Source organism: Crocuta crocuta, unplaced genomic scaffold (genome assembly GCF_008692635.1).
Source record: "Crocuta crocuta isolate KB4526 unplaced genomic scaffold, BGI_CrCroc_1.0 scaffold139, whole genome shotgun sequence".
NCBI lineage: Eukaryota > Metazoa > Chordata > Mammalia > Carnivora > Hyaenidae > Crocuta > Crocuta crocuta.
Window position 1 is genome coordinate 3357459 of NW_027533258.1, and position 25268 is coordinate 3382726.

The window sequence follows — 25268 nt, forward strand, 5'->3', positions numbered from 1 at the left end:
GAGCCGGAGGGGGGGGTGGGGTAGGGCTTGAGGCCACAAACCGTGAGATCATGACCTGAGCCGAAGTCTGATGCTTAACCGACTGAGCCATCCAGGTGCCCCTAATTCTTTTTTTAAACAGAGAAAAAATTGTCTGAAAATGAGTTTGCAAATTTATAGAATTTTTTAAAATTTATTTTGAGAGAGAGTGTGAGTCAGGGAGGGGCAAAGAGGGAGGGAGAGCATCCCAAGCAGGTTCCACATTGTCAGCACAGAGCCCAATTCTGGGCTCAAACTCATCAACTGCAAGATTATGACCTGAACCGAAACCCAGGGTCTGACGCTTAACCGACTGAGCTGCCCAGGCGCTCGAGTTTAGAAATTTAAAAGAAGTACAATGGAAAATTTTATTTTTTTATTTTTATTTTATTTTTTTACAAACAGTTTACAATAGAAAATTTTACATTGTATATACAAACAAGTTGTAAGACCACCACCCCACAGTGTAATATTTTTCAGAAAGACAAAGTTTTAAATTTAGGCTCACTAAGAGGACAACCCTAGAAACCAGCTCTCTTAAATGTCTAATTGAATTAAGGTAACTGAGGATTGTTACAACCTTTATCCTGGTGGCCTGCCAAAAGCAAACAGTGCTTATGGGGTGCCTGGGGGGTTCAGTCGGTTAAGCATCTGACTTCAGCTCAGGTCATGATCTCACGGTGCATGGGTTCGAGCCCCGCATCGGGCTCTGTGCTGACAGCTCAGAGCCTGGAGCCTGTTTCAGATTCTGTGTCTCCCTCTCTTTCTGCCCCTCTCCTGCTCACGCTGTCTCTCTCTCTCTCTCAAAAATAAATAAAAACTTTAAAAACAACAACCCCAAAAGCAAACAGTACTCTAGGGGAAAGTTACACAATCCAGAACCTCAAATTATTGTTATAGGTTTTCATATCCATGCCTCACAATGAAAAATAATAGGCATATAAGAAGACAAAAATTAGAGAAAAGTCAAGAGAAGAAACACATCTAGAAGGAATCTAGACAGCTGAGATGTCAGACATAAACTTTCAAAATAATCATGGTTAGTATATTCAAGAAAGTAAGACAAGACCAGTAATTTCACCAAATAATTAGAAAGTATAAAATAAGAACCAAATGGCAATTCTAGAACTGGAAAATAAGTCAAAGGGTAGGCTGCAACACACAGTAGATTTGACACATGAGAGTGCTAGCAAAATGGAAAACAGGCAGTAGAAAATGTGCATATTGAAGTACAGAATGATGAAAAACCTGAAAACTCAATTTCAAAAAACATTAGAGACCCACAGGATAGAGTGATAAGGTCTAACAGAGATGTAAAAGAGTCCCAGAAGGGTAGGGCAAGAAGTGAGAGAGAATGGGATGAAATCAAACTCAAAGAAATAATGCTGAAGCATTTTCCAAAACAGATAAAAATATCAAGCCATAGATTTTAGAAGCCAAATGAATTCCAAGTGAGAGAAATAAAAAAAAAATAATGGAAACTAAAGATTTTGGGGGCACCTGGGTGGCTTAGCCAGATGAGTGTGCAACTTTGGCTCAGGTCTTGATCTCATGGTTCATGAGTTCAAGCCCCATGTTGGGCTCTGTGCTGACAGCTCAGAGTCTGGAGCCTGCTTCAGATTTTGTGTCTCCCTCTCTCTCTCTGTCCTTCCCCAACTCATGTTCTGTCTCTCTTTCAAAAATAAACATTAACAAATTTTTTTAAAAATGGGCAGAAGGTGGGGTGCCTGGGTGGCTCAGTCGGTTAAGTGTCTGACTTTGGCTTAGGTCATGATCTCACGGTTCGTGGGTTGGAGCCCCGTGTCGAGCTCTGTGCTGACAGCCAACTCAGAGCCTGGAGCCTGTTTCAGATTCTGTGTCTCCCTCTTTCTCTGATCTTCCCCTGCTCACGCTCTCTCTCTCTCTCTCTCAGAAATAAATAAAACATTAAAAAAATGGGCAGAAGGGGGTGCCTGGGTGGCTCTGTCGGTTAAGTGCCTAACTTTGGCTCAGGTCATGATCTCGTGGTCTGTGAGTTCAAGCCCCACATCCAGTTCTGTGCTGACAGCTCAGAGCCTGGAGCCTGTTTCAGATTCTGTGTGTGTCTCTCTCTGCACCTCCCTTGCTGTACTCTGTCTCTCTCAAAAATAAATAAACATTAAAACTTTTTTTTAAAATGGGCAGAAGACATGAAAAGATGTCTTTCTAAAGACATGCGGATGGCCAACAGGCACATGCGGATGTGCCAACAGGCACATGAAAAGATGCTCAACTTCATTATTCATCAGGGAAATGCAAATCAAAACCATAATGAGTTATCACTTTACACCTGTCAGAATAGCTAAAATAAAAAACACAACAAATAACAAATGCTGGTGAGGATGTGAAGAAAAAGGAACCCTCATACACTGTTGGTGGAAATGTAAGCTGGGGCAGCTACTATGGAAAACAGTGTGGAGGTTCCTCGAAAAATTAAAAACAGAATTACCAGATGATCTAGTAATTCTACTACTGGTATTTACTCAAATAAAATAAAAAAACTAACTTGAAAAGATACAGGCACCCCTATGTTTACCGCAGTACTATTTACAATAACCAAGATTTGGAAGCCATCGAAGTGTCCATCGATACATGAATGGATGAAGAAGATGTGGTGTATATATAGGATGCAATATTACTCAGTCATCAAAGAAGTGAAATCTTGCCATTTTCAACGATGTGGATCGATCCAGAGGGTATAATGCTAAGTGAAATAAGTCAGAGAAAGACATATACCATATGATGTCACTCAATGTGTGATGTAAGAAACAAAACAAATGAATAAAGATAAAAGGAGGCCAAAAACTCCAGACTCTTAAATACAGAGAACAAACTGGGGGTTGCCAGGGGTTAGGTGAGTTGGGGGATGGATGAAGTAGATAAAGGAGGGTGAGAGGACACTTCTCTTCATGAGCACCGAGTGATGTACAGAATTGCTGAATCATAATACTGTATACCTGAAACTCATATAAAACTATAGGTTAATTAAAATTGAGTAAAAAATATAATATTGACATATGAAAAGAATATATGTAACACATACGTGTGGTATGCATGGCATCATGATAAAATGAATGTTCAAGTGAACTAGAATCCATTTCTCTTGTTCCATCTCTATTATCACCTCAATCAAAGTCATCATCTCTGCTTAGACTACTGTAACCACCTGTTGACTACCTGATTTAATGCCCTCAAGTTCAGTTTCTGCAGAGTTACTTCCTAAAAATCCTTGGTTAAAGTCTGCCAATGCCTTCTCTCTTACTCTGATTAAAATCCAAAGTCATTATTGTCACCTACAAAGCCCTGGATGGGCAAGCTGTTGCCTCACTGATACCAGCCTGCCTCAGCCCCCTTTCAAGTTCTAGAACACATTTCATTCTATTCTGTGTCACATCCTTTGTTTGGAATGCTTCTCCTTTCCTCTTCCCTTGGCTGGTTGTTTCTGAGTCTTCAAGGTTCAGCTTAGAAGCCCCTCTTCAGAAGCCTTCCCTGACCACACTCTCTGAGGAAGGTACCCTCACCCCCATCGCAGCTACTCTTTCATATCTCATATCTCACCCAGTGTATCTCATAACTGAAGGTTATCACATCTGCCATTTAGCTTGTTTTTATTTATATACTTGTCAACTTCTTAAAATATAATCTTCATGACAGCAGGGACCTGGTCCATCCCACTCATTGCTGTAGACCTAGTACCTAACCCAGTACACAGAAAAGAGAGGTCCGATAAAGGGGAGTTCAATACATGAATAGATACTGTATTTTAATTCTCAACGGATTCCTTGTCTGTATTTTTAATTAGTTAAGAAACCAAAGGAGAACAGGAGGGTTCCCCCAAAGTTTCAGCAGGCTTGCAGGGTCACCTGCAAGTTAAATAATGAGTAAATAGGTTTAGCTTAAAAGAAATCAGTGGCGGGCACCTGGATGGCTTGGTCAGTTAAGCATTTGACTCTTGGTTTCAGCTCCGATCATGATCTCACAGTTTGTGGGATCGAGCCCTACGTCAGGCTCTGTGCTGACAGTGCTGAGTCTGCTTGGGATTCTCTCTCCCTCATTCTCTGCTCCTCCCCTGCTCATTCTCTCTCTTAAAATAAATAAACTTAAAAATATCAGCAGAGAGGTGCCCAGGTGGCTTAGTAGGTTAAACATCCGACTTTGGCTCAGGTCCTGATCTTGCGGTTCATGGGTTTGAGCCCCACATGAGGCTCTCTGTTGTCAACTCAGAGCTGGGAGCTTGAAGCCTGCTTTGGATTCTGTGTGTGTGTGTCTCTCTCTCTGCCCCTCCCCTGCTTGTGTTCTCTCTCTCTAATAAATAAATAAACATTAAAATCTGTGATGACAAAGCATTTTAATGAAGAGAGGTCAGACAGTAGTTACACAAATGAGAAAAATGTAAAGTTAACTGAGAGACACACCTGAAAGAGATGTTTCCGGCATGTCTGAGTGAAGGGATAATTATGAAAATCATGTCCTCAAGAAAGCAAGATAGGCCGGGATGGGAACCCAAAGCAGAGAACAGAGAGAGAAGGAGAGGAACGGAAAAAGCAAGTGGGGGGGTGGGGGGAGCCTCCTTCTGAGATAGCTTCAGCACCCATACTCCCTCAAATAGTTCAGATGTTCTGCTCCAGCCATAACCTATTAACTGGACATAAATCCAATCCTCCTGGTTTGTATGAACTCACCTGGATAGGGGGTTCTTGCAATTTCCCTCACTACCACCCATGGTCCTTTTCCATCCTCCAAATGAGATATCATGTCTGGTTTGGAAACTGCAAGCCCTGTTTAGAGAAAAATGAATAGGATTTGCCTGTGTTTATGAGTAAGAACTATTGCCAAATTTAGTCTCAGCTCTTAATCTTCTGTGCAGAGTGGCCATTATTGGGAGCTCCTGAGGTGCACTGTCCAATACACTTTTCAGTAGTCACATGTGGCTATTTGAGTTTGAATGTGAATTAGTTAAAACCATGTAAAGTTTAAAATTCAGCTCTTCAGTTGGACTAGCCAGATTTCAAGCCCTTAGCAGCTTCAAGTGGCCAGTGCCGTCCATATTGGACAGCACAGATACAGAACATTCCCATCATAGCAGAACGTTCTGTTGTACCATGGAGTTTCAGAGAATTACAAACATTACCTCAAAGGAGCCCAACGCTATGATCCCAGGTTTTCTGGGATAATAGAAGATGGGAGTAATCTGAGTTTAGGAAGAAAATGAATGCATTTGTTTGTTTCTTTCTGGAGGTACTGATAACTATAGCTCCCATTTATAAAAGTGATCAGGAAAAATGTTAGTCCTAAATCTGGGGACTGTCAACAATCTCCAAGATACCAATGAAATACATATTTCTTACTCTACCATGGGCAGACCACTTAGTTCAGAGCGAGGGAGAGCATGACTCCCAGCAACATCCCCACAAGATGAGATTTTAATGCCTAAGCTCTAACCGCACGTTCACTTAAGTACTTTAAAGGTTCTCTATCTTTGGGGCACCTGGGTGGCTTAGTCGGTTAAGCGTCCGACTTTCGCTTAGGTCATGATCTCGCGGTTCGTGGGTTTGAGCCCCGCGTTGGGCTCTGTGTTGACTGCCAGCTCAGAGCCTGGAGCCTGTTTCAGAGTCTGTGACTCCCTCTCTCTCTGACCCTCCCCTGCTCACGCTGTCTCTCTCTCTCTCTCCTAGAAATAAAAATAAATACATACATAAATAAAATAAAATAAAATAAAATAAAATAAAATAAAATAAAATAAAATAAAATAAAGGTTCTCTATCTTCAACAAACGTGGGCAAATGGGTACATGCATGAAGGTTACTCTTACCCAGGGAGACAAGATTCCTGTAATTCTCTAGCATCACATCCTTGTGCAGGTTCCTCTGGGAAAGGTCCATCAACCTCCACTCTTCTAATGAGAAATCTATGGCCACATCTTTAAATGTCACGGGATCCTAAAATAAATACACTATCATCACCTGGGGACTACATAGTAAGATCTGTCGGGCAGAATAACACATACAAACTGGAGGAAACTTCCAGAACTCACAGCCACCAAATGACCACTGAAGTCAACCAGTTCAACCCGTAAAGGATGAATCTCTCTAGTGACAAGAACATAAAACCACAAGAGTTTTGCTTGAAGCAAAATTTTCTTTTCATGCTAATTCAAATCTGACCTTCTCTAACTTTGAAATATTGGCCTTACTATATAATCTGGTGTCAAACAGCATGGTTTCCTCCTTCTCTAGAAAAGGAGAATTTCTACCCAAATCCTCTTTTCTCCCTCAAAACCCTGGCTTATTTACAACATCAGCTATTTTTCAGTTCTAAATTTATAGAATATGGCTTAATAAAATATGCAGTTTATCATTCAGATTGTAGATACAGAACATTATAAGCTTTCACTTGGAGCAGGAAAATGGAGAGGACTGGGAAAGAAGCTAGACTCGTTCAAATATTTCTTGTTTTGTAGATATTACTTTTGAACCATGTAAATGTATTATTATAAAAGAAAAAATTTTAATTTAAAAAGTCATTCCTAAAAATTAAAAGTAAAATGAAACCAGTTTGAAGCATATGCATTCATCAGAGGGAAATTATTTTAAGTAACTTTAAAACACAGCAAGTTTTCTGTTTATCCTTTGTGAGATACATCCCAAGAAGAAAAAGAGCTGCAAAAACCGTATGTTTTCAATAAATAGTCATATTGTTGGTGGTAACGATGAAAATGTTATTTTGTAACTGCTCTGTGTGTAGTGTTTGATAAAACACATTATTATATTGGTGTCATCAAGAAGGAATAAACTTGGCAGGGGAGAAAGAAGAATTAATATTGATGAGATTATGCAATAACTCTATAGATCCAAATTTGAATTGAAAGTGTCAGTATAAACTCATGAATTGTTTTATTTTTTAAGAAAAAAAATATATTTTCTAGCTTTGTCCTCTGAAAAGACCTAAAAATAAAAACAGTAATAAAATAACATTATGCAAGCTAGACTCTACCGCCCACTAAAAGGAATCAGGGCCTGGAACTTTCTGTGATACTAAAAGGCAAGCAAGCTATCAAACATTACTAGGACAGGGACGCCTTGGTGGCTTAGTCGGTTAAGCCTCTGACTTCGCTCAGGTCATGATCTCACGGTTCATGGGTTTGAGCCCCGTATCAAGCTCTGTGCTGACAGTTCAGAGCCTGGAGCCTCCTTCAGATTCTGTGTCTTCCTCTCTGTCTCTGCCCCTCCCCCACTCTTGTTCTGTCTCTCTTGCAAAAATGAATAAACATTAAAAAAAATTTTTAAAAAAATTACTAGGATATCTAAGACACAGGAGGCAACTTGAAGAGTCTCCCATTAGCCAAATAATGGGACAAAATGGGTTTCAAAAATACCTTTAAATTAATGATTTTATAATAATACTATAAAAATACTCATTGATCATTTTTGGAGGATGCCTGGAAACTATTTAAATAAAGAGAAAAGAATTAACCTTTTGTCCTTTTCCTATGTAAAATATAATTTTTATGGTTATCAAGTGTGATCACAGTGTTGAATGGGAGAGATTTCTCTTTATGGAAGGATTCCAGCTAATACACGAAAAGGAATAAAAGAATTAGAACATCATCATTTTGCAACCTCTGATGAATTCAAGGGTCATCAGTGGCTGCTAATATATCAAAGAGGCCTCTCCACTAGGCATTATGTGCCTTCTGGTAGCATACACCAGATACAGGAAATACTATTGTCAAAAACATTTTTAAAATAATCAAGCTGGAATCAGATAAAGCTTCTAGATCAAACTAACAATATACTGTAAATACAGGGGAGAGATGAACATGTTAAATATCCCCATGGGGACACAATAAATAAAATCCATACTGTGTGAAATTCTAAATCAATGCTGTTCAATAGAAGTATATAGCAAGTCCCATATGTAATATAAGGTTTTCCAGTAGCCCCATTAAAAAGAAAACAAGTGAGGAGACACCTGGGTGGCTCAGCTGGTTAAGCGTCTGACTCGTGGATTCACCTTACGTCATGATCTCACAGTTTGTGAGTTCAGGCCCTGCATTGGGAACTCTCTCTCTCCCTCTCTCTGCCCCTCCCCTGCTCAGGTGCTCTCTTTCTCTCTCAAATAAAATAAATAAATAAATAACTTAAGAAAAAAAAAGTGAAATTATTTTACATAACATATTTAGGCTATATATAATTTCAATGTGTAATCACTGTAAAAATTATTAATGACATTCTATCTTAAATTAATAGTACATTAATAATGCATCTTAAATTAATAGTACCTCTCAGACTGTATTAGTTAATCTTAAATTAGCAGTACATCTCAGATTGGATTAGTTACATTTCACGTGCTTAAAAGCCACATGTGGCTAGTGGCTACTATATTGGACAACACAGTTCTAAAGTAGAAATCACTTAGTTTTACAATGAATTATTACAAGGGGGAAAAAAAGAGGAAAAGGGGAAAACTCTAGACTAAAAGTGACCTAAGAGACAACATTAACTAATCATAACCTATGAATCAATTGGGGAAACAAATACCAACTCCACATTTGATATTAAGGCTTTCTGGTGATTTTTTAGCTGTAACTGTAGTAGTGTATATAACATTAAAACACATCTGCTATAGATATATAATGAGATATTTATCGATAAATTATATAATGTTTTGTATATGCTTCAAAATAATTAGTGACAGAGGGTAAGATTACAAATGAAACGTGATTATTATCCATGGTCCAATAATTACTGGAAGGCAGGCAACAGGTACAAAGTGATTCATGAAACTACTCTCTCCTTTTGCATATGTATAGTGCATAATACTTACCAAGTATGGAGGTAGTAAGGGCTTGTTACATAATGATTGAATCCTCACAATAAGGAAGGTGCTAATAAGAAAAGTGTGGCATGAAAAGGTTCCACGTCTTGCCCAATTTCTCAAAAGAGATAAAGTCTAGATTCAAATTCAGGCCATTTGGCTCCATAATTCAAACTCTGATAATCACCATACTCTACGATCCAGTAAACTAAAGATCCTGATTAGCTGACTAGTCAGACAAAGGTCTCAAGTTAGATAATACTTGGCTAAGATTTGCTCTGGGTGAGGGATGGATGAAATAGGTGATGGGGCTTAAAGAGTATATGAAACATGATGAGCACTGGGTAAATATACAGAATTGTTGGATTACTATATTGTACACCTGTATGTTAACTATACTGGAATTTAACACTGTATGTTAACTATACTGGAATTTAAATTAAGAACTTAATAAAAAAAATCAATTTATACCTTGCGGAACTAGAAAAGAAGAGTGAACTAAAAATTTTTTTTAAAGCAGAAGGCAATAATTAATATTAGCATTGAGATAAATAAAATAGAGAATAGAAAATTAGAGAAAATCAACTAATGCAAAACTTAGTTCTTTGAAAAGATAACAACAATTACAAAGCTGTTAGCTACACTGACTAAGAAAAAAGAGAAGACTCAAATTACTAAAATCAGGAATGAAAAAAGAGACATTACTACTGACCTTACAGAAATAAAAGAAGTATAAGAGAATACTATGAACTGTATGCCAACAAATTAGAAAAATCTAAATAAAATGGGCAGACACAAACTACCAAAACTGACTCAAGAAGACATAGAAAATATGAATATAATAATTCTACTTCCCACAAATAAAAACCAGGTTCAAGTGGCTTCACTGAATTCCACCAGATATTTCAAGAATTAACACCAATCTTTCACTAACTCTTCCAAAAAATAGAAGGAAACATTCTCAACTTATTCTGTAAGGCCAGTATTACCAAAATAAGACAAATGTGAATTTAAGGAAGAGCCAGACAGAATTAATTCAGTCTGACTCAGCTTGAATCCAGCAACAAAGAAAACATAATATATGCCATAGCCAAATGGGATTTATCCCAGGAATACAAAGTTCATTTAATATCTTAAAATCAATCAAGAAAATAAAGAACAACACCCACACAATGATCTTAATAGACCCAAAAGAGTATGTGAGAAAATCCAGCAAACCAGAAATAGAAGCAAACTTTGTCAACAAGATAGAGGTCATCTATGAAAACCCAAATCTAACATCATACTTAATGGTGAATGGCTACATGCATTCCCTCTGTGATCATAAACCTCACAAAGATGTCCCCTCTCCTCATTTCTATTCAATACTGTACTGTAAGTTTTAGCAAGAGAAACTAGAGAAGAAAAAGAAATATGAGGTACCCAGACTGGAAAGGAAGAAGTAAAATTCTATTTGGAAATGATATAACCTCCACTTACAGATGATATCATCTTGCATATAGAAAACCCCCCAAAAATCCACATACATGCTTGTGCAAAAACAAACAAACAAACAAACAACCCTTCTGGAACTAAATAAACTAGTGCAGCAAGGTTCAGGGCACAAGATCAATATACCTAAGTCAACTATTCCTATGCACTAGCAATTCCCATTCCATTCCAAAAAAGAAATTAAGAAAAAAATCCATTTAAAACAGCAAAAAGACGGGGCGCCTGGGTGGCTCAGTCAGTTAAGCGTCCAACTTTGGCTCAGGTCATGATCTCACGGTTCGTGGGTTCGAACCCCGCGTCGGGCTCTGCGCTGACAGCTAGCTCAGAGCCTGGAGCCTGTTTCAGATTTTCCCTCTCTATCTGACCTTCCCCTGCTCATGCTGTTTCTCCCTCTCTCTCTCAGAAATTAAAAAACAAAAAAACAGCAAAAAGAATAAAGCACTTAGGAATGAATTTAACAAAAGATGTGCAAGACACGTACACTGAAAATAACAAAACATCACTGAAGGAAACTAAAGGATACCTAAATAAATGGGAAGACATTCCATATTCTTCTCATTATAAAACTTAATATTAAGATAGCAATACTTCCCAAATTGATCAACAGATTCAACACGCATCCTATGAAAATTCTATCTGCCCTTTATGCAGATATGGAAATGTTAAAAATTATCACTAACAGACTGGTTTTTCTAGAATTAAAATTAAATAAAACTAAGTTCAGTACTTATAAACAGGATGTAGAATTTAAGAAAGAGCCACAGAGAATTACTCTTCTGCCAGGGATTTCCTGTCGGAAGAACAAATGAATTATTAACAAATAAACCAAATGAATTATTCACCATGTCAAAAATAATGGCATTTCCCTACAGTTCATGATTCAAAGTCTGAAACTATTAATATTTTTATCTTAAAAATTTAAGTCTAAGCTGTCATATATTAAAGAACAATTTTAAGAATGATTGGCCCAGGGATGCCTGGGTGGCTCAGTCGGTTAAGCGTCCGACTCAGGTCATGATCTCGCGGTTCCTGGGTCTGAGCCCCGCGTCGGGCTCTGTGCTGACAGCCAGCTCAGAGCCTGGAGTCTGTTTCAGATTCTGTGTCTCCCTCTCTCTCTGACCCTCCCCCACTCATGTTCTGTCTCTCTCTGTCTCAAAAATAAACTATAAAAAAAATTAAAGAAAAAAAAGAATGACTGGCCCAGTACTAAATTAAAAAAAAAAAAACCTTTATAAAAATTAAGACTGAGTGTCAGAATCTATTTTCTCATAAAAGTAAAAATAAAAGCCCAGTTTTACACAAAACATTCTTAGTATAGAACCAACTTTCAAAATATAATACAAAAAACTTAAAAATGTAATTCTAAAAAAAAAAAGGAGCTGAACTTCTATGCAATTAAAAAAAACATAATTATCTATAAGAGAGGAGGCAAGAAAATAAATGGGGAAAAAAACTGAATCTTCAAACAAATGATGTTGGGAAAACTGGACAGCTACATACAAAAGAATGAAACTGGACCACTTTCTTATACTATACATAAAAATAAAGTAAAACTGAATTAAAAGACCTAAATGTGTAAAAACTCCCTTGGGCCAAAAGGTGAGGGGTTTGTAAATGAGGAAACACCAACCATTGTTTGATCTCAAACAAAGGTAAAAGGTCAGGGGTTGAGCAACCTAGCTCCTCCTGGCTGCAGCAAGTCCCTGAGATGTAAATCTTTAGTGAACATTGTGATTAGGACGGTCAAACATGTTCTTCAAGCAACTGTTAAGCAACCCCCACCTCTAACCACAAAATTCTCGCTTCTGTACACCGGCTTCGCCCCTCTCCCTATAGAAACCCTGAGCTATGGCTCAGCAGGGCTGTCTTCTGAGGACTTTTCGGGTGCTTGGGAGGGGCCGCCCGGCTGGACTAAAATAAACCTGAATAACCAACCCCTTTTGTGTTTTGTGGGCTTTGTTCTCCGTGATTCTCCTTTGGAAAGGGAGGTCTAACAAATTTAAGACCTGAAACCATAAAACACCTAAAAGAAAACATAGGCCTTAGCAACTGATGAATATCAGCCTTAGGAAGTTTTCTGGATCTGTCTCCTGAGGCAAGGGAAATAAAAGCAAAAATAAACATTTGGGATTACAGGAAACTAAAAGGTTTTGCATAGCAAAAGAAACCGTCAACACAAAAAGGCAACCTGCTGAGGGGCTCTGGCCGGTTCAGTCAGTGGAGCTTGAAACTCTTGATCTCAGATCATGAGTTCAAGCCCCAGATTGGGCATAGTGTTTCCTTGAAAAAATTAAAAAAAGAAAAAGGGCAACTAAATGAATGAGACAAGGTATTTGCAAATGATTTATCTGATAAAGGGTTAATATCCAAAATATAAAAAGAACTCACACAACTCAACCACAAAAAAACAAATAATCCTATTAAAAATGGGCAAGTGACCTTAATGGACATTTTCCCAAAGAGAACATATGAATGGCCAACAGAAGAAATGCAAAGCAAAAATCACAATGAGATACCACTGTACAGCTGTCAGAGTGGCTAAAATAAAAAAAGACAAGAAATAATAAGAATTGGCAAGGGCGTGGAGAAAAGGAGTCACTTGTGTACTGTTGGTGGGAATGCAAACTGGTGTAGCTGCTATGGAAAACAGTGTGGAGGTTCCTTAAAAAATTCAAACAAGAGTTACTATATGATTCAGTAATTCCACTGCTGGGTTGTTATCCAAAAGAAAATGAAAACACTAATTCAAAAAGATATATGTACCCCTATGATTATTGTAGGATTATTTACAATAGCTAAGATATAGAAGCACCACAAGTGTCTACTGATAGATAAATGGATAAAGAAGGATTGGGACACACACACACACACGCACGTGCGCGCGCACGCATGGACGTGCACTGAAATACTGCTCAGTCATAAGAAAGTAAAAAAAAAAACTTGTCATTCCTGACAACATTGATGGACCTAGAGGGTATTATGCTAAGTGAAGTAAATCAAAGATAAATATATGATTTCACTTATATGTGGAACCTAAGAAAACAAATGGACAAACAAAAAACAGAAAGAGACTCAAATACAGAGAACAAAATGGTGGTTATTGGCGGGCAGGGAGAGGATGGGTGAAATAGGTGAAGGAGATTAAGAGGTACAAAATGACAGGGATGAAAAGTATAGCATAGAGTATTGACAATAATACTGTAATAACGTTGTATGGTGGTAGATTGTAACTACACTCATTATGAGGAGCACCGTGTAATGTACAGAGTTATCCAATCACTATGCTGTACGACTGAGACCAAGATAATACTGTATGTCAACTATCCTTCAGTAAGAAATTTAAAACCCGTAATTCTACAAGTATTGTCAACACGGGCCAAAGATTTACTTAAGTCATTGATGAGAGGTCAGCTGCTTGACCGAGCTCGTTCAAAGGAGACAGAAAAGCAGCTGTCTGGCGACTGCAGCAAAACAAATGTTGGAGTAAGACTCCAAAATTAGTTAGAAACCTGATGAATGTCCTAAAAGGGCAATAAAACCATAAACTTTGGGCTTATTTTTTCTCCTCGGTAAAATAATTTGCAAATGTTCAATGTTCTACAAGTTAACAGGACTTTGAGGATCTGGATATTAACCACTAGTAACTAGTACATCAAACAACATAGACCCCCGCGCTATGTCAGATGGCCTTTAGGCTGGTTAGACAATGGTCTAATATGACACTGGAAGGGGATAATTTTACCTTTTGCCTTATTTCTAAGTTTCAGAGAATTTTTCTTAACACATTTCATACATTTCCGACTTTGCTCTTTTCTGGAAAAATCAGTTGGATTTTATACTCGTGAATAAGAAAGTCAGCTTAACTATATAATGCAATAAAAAATCTAAACCAATTTAAACACATCTTAGGAAGATTTCCACTGATGCTGATATATTCTTGATATTTTTAATGGTGCTGAGTCTCGCGATGCAAAGCATGAATCAGAGCATGTGATATAGGCTACTTTATCATCAGCAGTTATGATGTGACTGTCTGCCACACTGGGACTGCCATCGAGGGAAATGAAATCTGTCAAACTGAGGCGGCCAGCCCTGGGATTACTATACTATCAAGCAAGACGGTATTCGCTGCAAACTTGCAACGAACTAGGAACATTAGGAACCAGGCGCCGTAAAAGAGGCACTTAATTCCCCTCATGTAATGTGTTAGGCATTACCTTTACCAATTCTGGTTCTTCTGCCTGAAGGTGGTCTTCATCTGGCTTGGAGACTTCAGGATTCTGAAGGGATACAGGATATGATCACTCAGCGACAGGCTGCTGACGACCCACAGCAGAGCATCAGGTACCAACGGTCCACTGTGGATGTGGCATACACGGGATGGCCCTTTTATTGTTTAATTTAGGGCTGAAATTAAACCCCTTTTATTGCTTAATTTAAGCACTGAAATTACCATCCCATAGTAACATTCAATCTTCTTTAACTTTGAGACAATGACAAATGCAAGACTGAGAAAAATGAAACTGCATAGTTTTTGAAGGAGGCTTTCAACACAGAACCTACTTATATAACAAAAAATAGACTTATAGTAAGAGGGCTTCAGGTGCTACAGAATTTTCCCTTTTCATATAGAGTTGAAACATATTTCTCAGACAGTATCTATCTTGCTCAAGAATAGTATTCAAAACCTGCTAACACTACGTATTTTGCATAATTGAAAATCATCTCAGTGTTGGGGGGGTCAGGGGAAACATCTCATAGTTATTCAGGTAGTATTTCGGGGACTTCTCACTACAATATCTTCTTAACCTTATAAGCTGTATCCCTATTAGGGCCTGGTTTTATAAATGAAATGGTATTTTACTATATCTTTCGGTTAATAACTTATGATTTTAGGCTTTGTGTGTGCCATTAAAAAAAAAAACTATGGGTAATAAAACTACTGAAAGTCCACTGAGAAAAAATGTTATCTTATTTCTCCCCTCCTAAGTTCTAATCTAAAAAACACAAATATTCAGCTTCCAGAAAATTAATGATGATGTGAACATCACCCTCTGGTAATTAGGGATGGGTCTGGCCATGTCAATCCTAGACAAATACTTCGGAGATGCTGAGCAAGTGTAACATTTTGCTTTTTATTTCTCTTTCCAAGGGCATGTTTTAAGGACTATTCACATGTTATACATCCTGGCTACAAAGAATAAAAGGTCACTACTATACGCTACTGCGGATCGTTACTAGAACAAATTATATTTGTTCTTTCTTCAGAATCTATTTCAAAAAGTCACTGCTAAGACACAGCTAGTCTCTCACTGACACCCATCTCAAACACCCACACATACATATATGTACCTAAATGTCTCCAGGGAAACATTAAAAGATTCAGCTTAAATATCTAATTTCCAGTCCTATCTTCCAAAACCTTCCAACTGGAATCACTAGCTCACCCCACTGTTCTCTGGCCCTTAAGCCTCCTTCTCACCTGAAGTCCCCTTACAAATACTTTATGACAACTAAAATCCCAGTTGTGAGTACTACCTAAGTCTAAGTGTCCTCATGAGCTTTCTGCGACCAGTTTTGCCCATACGAATGCCCATTTCTTTTCTTACCTAGCACTCGTCATGTTTATCATAGAGCTAAGCAGCTATTATTCACCTAACAAATTAACATAACTATTTCTTTTGTAGGCCTTACCTCAGCGAGACTGTAAGCACCCTACAGCCAAGCTCTGTGTCTTAAACATCTTTCTCTCCATGTCATCTATCAAGCTTGGTCACTTCTTTTTTTTTTTTTTAACGTTTTATTTATTTCTGAGGGAGAGACAACATGAGCAGGGGAGGGTCAGAGAGAGAAGGAGACACAGAATCCAAAGCAGGCTCCAGGCTCTGAGCTGTCAGCCACCCAGGCGCCCCAAGCTTGTTCACTTCTTAATGGGTAGAAAAGACGAGATCACTGACAGTGGGCAAAAGAGGCATGGTCCCCCTTAATTAAGAGGGTGTGCAGGTGTGTCTGCGTGTACGTGCTTCCCCCAAATCTCTTAAACGATATTTCCAATTTAAAATATTCTATTCTTTTACCCCACAAAAAACTGAAATTTCCTGGGAACAATACAAATTTAACATCAAAAGTAAATTTCCTAGACTGTCTATCAAACGATAGCAAAAGTATTTTTTGAAAGATCATGAGTCTTGATACTTGGTTCCATATATACTGTGAAACGTCTTATAGATTACAAGCTTCACTATGATGAACCCAATTTTCATGGATGTAAACAATCTGATTCAGTTATCAGAGGGGTGTGGTTGAGACGGAGAAGTCATAGACTTCAGGAAAAATAGACATGCTTTCAAGCCAAGAGGCAGGGGGCTACCTGGGTGGCTCAGTTGGTGGGTGGCCGACTTCAGCTCAGGTCATGATCTCACGGTTCATGGGTTCAAGCCCCGCAACGGGTTCTGTTCTGACAGCTCAGAGCCTGGAGCCTGTTTCAGATTCTGTGTCTCCCTCTCTCTCTGACCCTCCCCTTCTCATGCTGTCTCTCTCTCTCTCAGAAATAAGTTAAAAATGCTAAAAAAAATTAAAAACAAACAAACAAACAAACCAAGAGGCAGGTCAGGACCAGAGGAAACCCCAACTTACCAGAGGTCCAACAGAAAAAACCACAGCTGCCATAATCTCTTCCTCTGTGTTCCCCTGTCTGTCAAGAGTGGGGTCCTGCAAAGACATAGCTGAGAAAGAGAAATAAGCGATGAAAATCAATCCTACCTTGGAAACCTCAGATTTACCCAATTGGAATCCTGACATTATAAGGAAGCATGACTTCCCTAAAGGACCCAAGATTAACCTCCAAGATCAGTGAGGAAAAAAGATCCTTGTTCCTGGAGTTTGTGACATTTTAATACCATTAAGTGTAGTCACACCGAGGGGCGCCCAGGTGGCTTAGTCGGTTAAGCGTCCGACTTTCGCTTAGGTCATGATCTCGCGGTTCGTGGGTTCGAGCCCCGCGTCGGGCTCTGTGCTGACTGCCAGCTCAGAGCCTGGAGCATGTTTCAGAGTCTGTCACTCCGTCTCTCTCTGACCCTCCCCTGCTCATGCTGTCTCTCTCTCTCCTAGAAATAAATAAAACATTAAAAAAAAAAATGTAGTCACACCGAGCAGGCCAGACATTGTACAAGATCTTTTAAAATACAAGTGGGATTTATATCTGGGCTGCAGGGCTGGTTCAGTATTGCAAATCAATCAATGTGATAGAGCACATTAGTAGAAGAAAGGATAAGAACCATACGATCCTGTGAATAGATGCAGGAAAAGCACTTGACAAAATACAGCATCTTTTCTTAATAAAAACCCTCAAGAAAGTCAGGATAGAAGGGACCTACCTTAACATCGTAAAAGCCACATATGAAAGACCCACAGCTAACATCATCCTCAATGGAGAAAAACTGAGAGCTTTCCCCCTGAGATCAGGAACATGACAGGGATGTCCACTGTCACTACTGTTGTTTAATACGGTGTTGGAAGTCGTAGCCTCAGCAATCAGACAACAAAATGAAATAAAAGGCATCCAGATTGGCAAAGAAGAAGTCAAACTTCACTTTTCGCAGGTGACGTGATCCTCTACATGGAAAACCTGAAAGACTCCACCCAAAAACTGCTAGAACTGATACATGAATTCAGTAAAGTCACAAGATATAAAATCAATGTACAGAAATCAAGTTGCAGTCCTATACACCAATAATGAAGCAACAGAAAGCGATGTCAAGGAACTGATTTCATTTACAACTGCACCAAGAACCATAAAATACTCAGGAATAAATGTAACCAAAGAGGTAAATGATCTGTGCACTGAAAGCTACAGAAAACTTATGAAAGAAACTGAAGACACAAAGAAATGGAAAAACATTCCATGGTCATGGATTAGAAGAACAAATATTGTTAAAATGTTGATACTACCCAAAGCAATCTACACATTCAATGTAATCCCAATCAAAATAACACCAGCATTCTTCTCAGAGCTAGAACAAACAATCCTAAAATATGTATGGGACCACAAAAGACCCTGAATAGTCAAAATAATGTTGAAAAAGAAAACCAAAGCTGGAGGTATCACAATCCCGGCCGGACCTTAGCCTGTACTACAAAGTAGTCATCACAGTATTTGGCACAAAAACAGACACATGGACTAGAACAGACCAATGGAATAGAATAGTGAACCTAGGATTGGACCCACGAATGTATGGCCAACTAATCTTTGACAAAGCAGGAAAGAGTACCCAATGGAAAAAAGACAGTCTCTTTAGCAAATGGTGCTGGAAGAACTGGACAGCAACGCACAGAAGAATGAAACTGGACCACTTTCTTGCAATTCAAAATGGATGAAAGACCTAAATGTGAGACAGGAAACCATCAAAATCCTAGAAAACAAGCAACAACCTCTGTGCCCTCAGCCACAGCAACTTCTTAGTGGCTGCATCTCCGAAGGTAAGGGAAATAAAAGCAAAACTGAACTATTGGGACCTCATCAAGATAAAAAGCTTCTGCACAGCAAAGGAAACAATCAAAAAAACTAAAGGCAACCAACAGAATGGGAGAAGATATTTGTAAATGACATATCAGATAAAGGGTTGGTATTGAAAATCTATAAAGAACTTATCAAACTCAACACCCAAAAAACAAATAATCCAGTGAAGAAATCGACAAAAGACATGAATAGACACTTTTCCAAAGAAGACATTCAAATGGCTAACAGACACATGGAAAGATGCTCAACATCACTCATCATCAGGGAAATACAAACCAAAACCACACTGAGATACCACCTCACACCAGTCAGAGCGGCTAAAATTAACAACTCAGGAAAGAACAGATGTTGGTAAGGATGTGGAGAAAGGGGAACCTTCTTGCATTGTTGGTGGGAATGTAAACTGATGCAGCCACTCTGGAAAACAGCATGGAGAGTCCTCAAAAAATTAAAAATAGAATTACTCTACGACCCAGCAATAGCACTACTAGGAATTTATCCAAAGGATACAGGAGTGATGATTCATAGGGCCATATATACCCCAATGTTTACAGCAGTGCTATCAACAATAGCCAAATTATGGAGAGTGACCATATGTCCATCAACTGATGAAGGGATGAAGAAAACATGATATATATACACAATGGAATACTACTTGGCAATGAAAAAGAATGAAAGCTTGCCATTTGCAACAACGTGGATGAAACTGGAGGGTATTATGCTAATGAAATAAGTCAGTCAGAGAAAGACAGGTATGTTTTCACTAATATGTGGAAGTTAAGAAACCTAACAGAAGATCATTGGGGAAGGCGGGGGGGAAATAGCTACAAACAGAGAGGGAGGCAAACTATAAGAGACTCTTAAATACAGAGAACAAATTGAGGGTTGATAGGGGTAGGAGGGCAGGGGTGCGGGGAAAATGGGTGATGGGCATTGAGCAAGGCACTTGTTGGGATGAGCACTGGGTGTTGTAGGTAAGTGATGAATTGTAGGAATCTACTCCTGAAGCCAAGAGCGTGCTATATAGACTGTATATTAGCTAACTTGACAATAAAAAAAAAAACCTTTTCTTTTTTCTTTAAAAAGAATTTTTTTAATATTTATTCATATTTGAGAGACAGAGTGTAAGTCATCAGCACAGAGCCTGACGTGGGGCTCAAACCCACAAATCATAAGATCAAGACCCAAGCTGAAGTCAGATGTCCAACAGACTGAGCCACCAAGGTGCCCCAAATACCTTTTCTTTGTATAAATTTATTTATTTACTTCTGACTGAGTAAACTCTACCCCCAACGTGGGGCTTGAACTCATGACCTCGAGATCAAGAGTTGCATGCTCTACTGAGCCAGCCAGGTTCCCGTAAAATACCTTTTTACTTGAACTTCACATCAACCCAATGGTAATTACATTCTGATTCCCTAGGAGGAAAATGAGGCTTAGAAAAATTACACTATTTACTTGAGGCCATATATGATCTCAAATCAGTCTAATTCCAATGTTCACACCTTTTCCACTACATCAACTTGCTGTGTGATATGAAAAAAAAATAATTCAATCTTTCTTTGCCACAATCGTCTAGTCATCTAAAAATGAAACATTTTGGAGCACCTGGGTGGCTCAATAGGCTAAGCATCCGACTCTTCATTTCGGCTCAGGTCATGATCTTGTGGCTGATGAGTTCGAGCCCCGCGTCAGGGTCCACATAGATGGTGCAGAGCCTGCTTGCGATTCTCTCTCTCTCTGCCCCTCCCCCGTTCACTCTCTCTGGCTCTCTCAAAATAATAAACTTAAAAAAACGTTTTTAAAAAGACACATCCAAGAGATTTATATTCAAAAACATAACCTGAAGAACAGCAGCATGAACATTACTGGAGAGCTTGTGAAAGATGCAAAATCTGAGGTCCAATTACAGAACTCACTGAATCAGAATCAGCTTTTTCATAAGATCCCTAGTTGATTCATATGCCACACATTAAAGTTTAAGGCACTATGGATCTAAAAACGATCATGCCAACAAACTGGACAACCTAGAAGAAATGAGTAGTTTCCTAAAACATACAAACTCCCAACAACCTAGAAGAAATGAGTAGTTTCCTAAAACATACAATCTCCCAAGACTGAATCATGAAGAAAGTGAAAATCTGACAGACCAAATACTAGTAAGGAAACTGAATCAATAATAAAAAAAATCTACCAAAAACACAAAGTCCAGAACTAGGTAGTTTCATTGGTGAATTCTATTGAACGTTTAAGAAGAATTAATACCAACTGTTCTCAAACTCTTCCAAAAAACAGAGAGGAAAGAATACTTCCAAACTAATTTTACAAGGCTAGCATTACCTTGATTCTAAAACCAGGCAAGGACACCACAAGAAAAGAAAATTAGAGGTCAATAACACTGTTGAGCACAGATGCAAAATTCCTCAACAAAACAGTAGCAATCTCAATTCAACAATACATCAAAAGAATTATTCACAATGATCAAGTTGAGTTTATTCCAGGGATGCAAGAATGGTTCAATATCTGCAAGCCAGTCAGTGTGATACACTACATTAACAAAATGAAGACTAAAAATTGTATGATCATCTCAATAGATGCAGAAAAAACATTTGGCAAAATTCAACATCCATTATGATAAAAACTCTCACCAAAGGGGGTAGAGAGAGGACATAATGCAACATAATAAAGGCCATATATGACAAGCTCACAGCTCACACACTAAATGGTGAAAGGATAAAATTTTTTCCTAAGAGCAGGAACAGAGCAAGACAAAGATAAGTAAATATAATTTCCCAAAGAACAGTTTTTGTTTAAAAATATTCTAAGATAGGGGCGCCTGGGTGGCTCAGTTGGTTAAGCATCTGACTTCAGCTCAGGTCATGATCTCACGGTTCATGAGTTCGAGCCCTGCATCCAGCTCTGTGCTCTCAGCACACAGCCTGGAGTCTGCTTTGGATTCTGTGTCTCCCTCTCTTTCTGCCCCTCCCCTGCTCACGCTGTCTCTCTCTCTCAAAAATAAAAAACATAAAAAAATATATATTCTAAGACTGACTCACACAGCAGAAAACTTAAGTAGGCCAATGTCGTAGAGACTGCTAATTGCCTTCCAACATCCAGTCTCCCCTCCTCCTTGAGAAAGGTTTGAAATTTCAGCTGGCCACAAGGCCACCCAACTTTCCCAGCCACCTTGAAGGTAGATGTGCCCAGGTCACTTGAATAAAAGAGGTGATGTCACATTTTTTTTAAAGGAGTTTGACAGTTGTTTTTTTTTCCCCATGTCCCCCCATTCACAATACAGACCAGGCAAAGCACCTGGGTTGGGGTGTATATGGGTGGATTTACTCTGCCTCCTCTTTCTGTACAGTCAGTGTAAGAACACAGCCTGTGGTAAGCACCGGGAGGCTTGGCAGTTTATGTTTTTAAAGTTTGTTTATTTCTTTTGAGAGGGAGCACACGTGTCAGCGGGGGAGGGGCAGAGGGAGGAGACAGAGAATCCGAGAATCCCAAGCAGGCTCTGCATAGTCAGCATGGAGCCCAGCAAGGAACCCAACGTGGAGCCCAACTTGGACCCCAACGTGGAACTCAACAAAGGACTGGAATACACAGACTGTGAGATCATGACCTGAGCTGAAATCAAGAGTCTGAAACTTATCCAACTGAGCCACCCACGTGCCCCTAGGTGACATCACATCTTTACAAGGCAACGGCTTGGTCTCCAGTTCTTTGTTTCCCCTACAAAAGGCTTTCAATGCAAAACGATGAAAGTGAGACAGCTTCGGGGCGCCTGGGTGGCTCAGTCGGTTAAGCGTCTGACTTCGGCTCAGGTCGTGATCTTGCAGTTCATGATCTCGCAGTTCGTGGGTTCGCGCCCTGCATTGGGCTCTGTGCTGACAGCCAGCTCAGAGCCTGGAGCCTGCTTCAGATTCTGTGCCTCCCTCTCTCTCTGACCCTCCCCTGCTCACGCGGTCTCTCTCTGTCTGAGAATAAATAAAAAACATTAAAAAAAAAAAAAAAGTGAGCCAGCTTCTACCACAGGAACGACAACATCCCTAGGAGGTGATGAAGCAAAAAGAGGAATGGAACCTGGGTTTCTAGATGACCTAATAGAAGAGAGCTGCCAGTCACCTAAAAACTCAGACTTTTATGAGAAAGAACAGTATTTCCTGGGTGCTTGGGGGGCTCAGTCAGTTGAGCATCTGACTCTTGATTTTTATAATGAAGTCTCAGAGTTACTAATAAAAGTGCTTTTCCCATACTTCAGTGTTTCCCTAACTTATTTTAGGTCATGGGTCCCTTTGCAAATCTAATGGCAATCATTTGTTTCCCAGAAAACTCCTACATACAATTAGAAAACCCCCACATCTTAAATCTGAAGATGCAAAAAGCTCATTAGGCACACTTATTGAAAAGGAAATTCTGGGGGCACCTGGGTGGCTCAGTTGGTTGAGCATCTCTTTTTTTTTTTTTTAATTTTTTTAAAAATATTTTTTATTTATTTCTAGGAGAGAGAGAGAGAGATGGCGTGAGCAGGGGAGGGTCAGAGAGAGAGGGAGTCACAGACTCTGAAACAGCCTCCAGGCTCAGAGCTGGCAGTCAGCACAGAGCCCGATGCGGGGCTCGAACCCACAAACCGCAAGATCATGACCTAAGCGAAAATCGGACACTTAACCCACTAAGCCACCCAGGCGCCCCTGAGCATCTGAGTCTTGATTTCAGTCCAATTGAATCTCACAGAGCCCAAATTGGGCTCTGTGCTGACAGGGCGGATCCTGCCTGGGATTCTTGCTCTCCCCCTCTCTCCGCCCCTCCCCTGTTCATGCTAAGTAAATAAATAAACATTAAAAAAAAAAAAAAGGAAATTCTGGGGTGCCCAGCTGGTTCAGTTAGTAGTGTGTGACTCTTGATCACAGGGTTGTGAGTTCAAGCCCCACGTTGGGTGTAGAGATTACTACAAAAAAAAAACTTAAAAAAAAAAAAAAAAGGAAATTTCTTAGCTCTATCCAAGATCTAAATCAGGATCTCTATTCTGGGTAGGAGACACAGAAATCTACACTGTCAACAAGCATCTCAAACACTTATCTTGAGAAATATTGTTCTAAAGAAAACTAATTCCTCAACCCTAAATTAAAGACTCTTCAAAAAATTTTCAATGTTTGTTTATTTAGTTATTTATTTAGTTATTTAGAGGGACAGAGAGAGAGACAGATCATGAGCAGGTAGAGCAGAGAGAGAGGGAGACGCAGAACTGGAAGCAGGCTCTAGGCTTTGAGCTGTCAACACACAGCCCGATGCACCGCTCTACCAAGGCTCCAATAGTGAGATCATGACCTGAGCCTGAAGTCAGATGCTTAACTCACTGAGCCATCCAGGAACCCCATAAACTTTTAAAGATTAATGACCTCCTCCTTGGCAATATGCCATATAGTTAATGCTACTCAAATACGTTTAATACCAAACTGTGCAATACGCATCTTTGTAAATTTTATAATCAGAATAGCCAAGGCTGTTTAAACTTCCATATATTCAGCTCGATCTCGACTGTGTAAGAACGCATAGAGAAAAAGACAAGCCAGTGAGTGAGCCAAGTCCACTGTGACCTCGGAGCCCTGGGCCTGTGATGTTTACACGTCCTTCTACTTTTCTACACTTTCCAAGCAGACAGTAAGAAGTAACTATATATACATATGAGTCTGGTGTCGTGATAGAGTTCCAGAGTGGCTGTCCCCCCGACCCCACCCCTTACCCCCGGTTCTAACCTTAGTTTGGCTACTGTAGAAATGCGTCCAGTGGCGCATCACTGGAGCACGAGTTTTGAGGCTTGGCGCAGCTCCTCTCACCTCCGACATTATGCAGAAGACCCCTAACCCGGGCTAACAGCTTCCCATAGCCTAACAGCTCCCCATAGCCGTAACCGCCTAGACGTTTCTTCCCCCTGGATACTGTGACTTCACCCAAGCCCTGTCTGTCTGCCCAGGCACTGCGGAAGTATCCAAGACTTGGGAAATTCCTCTTTGTGGCTCCTCGGCCGGCTTCGCTATTCTACAATAACGAAGGGGCCCACGTTCTTGTTGAGAACGTCAGCGCCACGGACCAGCCCGGCATTTCCCAACCAAAGCGAGGATGCCATCACCATGCGTGGCGGAGACCAGGGATTTGAAAGCGATTACTTGAAACGCCGTAAAACGAGACGGAGGGAAAAGGTGCCTCGGTTACCGAAAGGACAGCAGTTCATCCACCTGCCAGGTCATCAGGTGTGAAACCGGTCCATCTCTGGGGCTCCGGAAGCCAGGACGGAGACGGTCCTTCCTCCAGCCTCGCCCCCTTTCCCTAAATGCCCATCGGGGGTCCCCCCACCGCCTCCAGCAAAGGCGCGGGACTGGGAAGAGGCGGAAGGTCGGGTCAGGGG

The 25268-nt window shown here is 39.8% G+C and overlaps 1 protein-coding gene, 1 long non-coding RNA gene and 1 other non-coding gene across 6 annotated transcripts in view; 1 reads left to right on the top strand and 2 right to left on the bottom strand.

Annotated features, from left to right (window-relative positions):
- The window catches only part of ZNF624 (zinc finger protein 624), a 31458-nt gene that overhangs the window by 5842 nt on the left and 348 nt on the right, over nt 1-25268 (bottom strand). Inside the window, exons 1-5 of one of the 4 annotated variants that reach the window (XM_077746895.1) lie at nt 25076-25134; nt 16981-17055; nt 14562-14624; nt 5849-5975; nt 4719-4814 (exon numbers count right to left, since the gene is read on the bottom strand). In XM_077746895.1, the coding sequence (XP_077603021.1) occupies nt 4719-4814; nt 5849-5975; nt 14562-14624; nt 16981-17013 (319 nt within the window). In that variant the 5' untranslated portion in view covers nt 17014-17055; nt 25076-25134. Of the gene's footprint in view, nt 1-4718; nt 4815-5848; nt 5976-14561; nt 14703-16980; nt 17072-24618; nt 24797-25075; nt 25135-25268 lie in introns of those variants that run through there. The other 3 variants (XM_077746894.1, XM_077746893.1, XM_077746896.1) reach the window with 3 other exon arrangements.
- Nucleotides 22136-22266, bottom strand: LOC144217355 (small nucleolar RNA SNORA51). The gene has a single exon (XR_013330886.1). It is a non-coding gene; the product is annotated as a small nucleolar RNA SNORA51 (small nucleolar RNA).
- Nucleotides 25053-25268, top strand: part of LOC144217330 (uncharacterized) — a 1053-nt gene continuing 837 nt past the window's right edge. The window contains exon 1 of the long non-coding RNA XR_013330877.1: nt 25053-25113. This is a non-coding gene — a long non-coding RNA (uncharacterized LOC144217330). The remainder of the gene's footprint in view (nt 25114-25268) is intronic.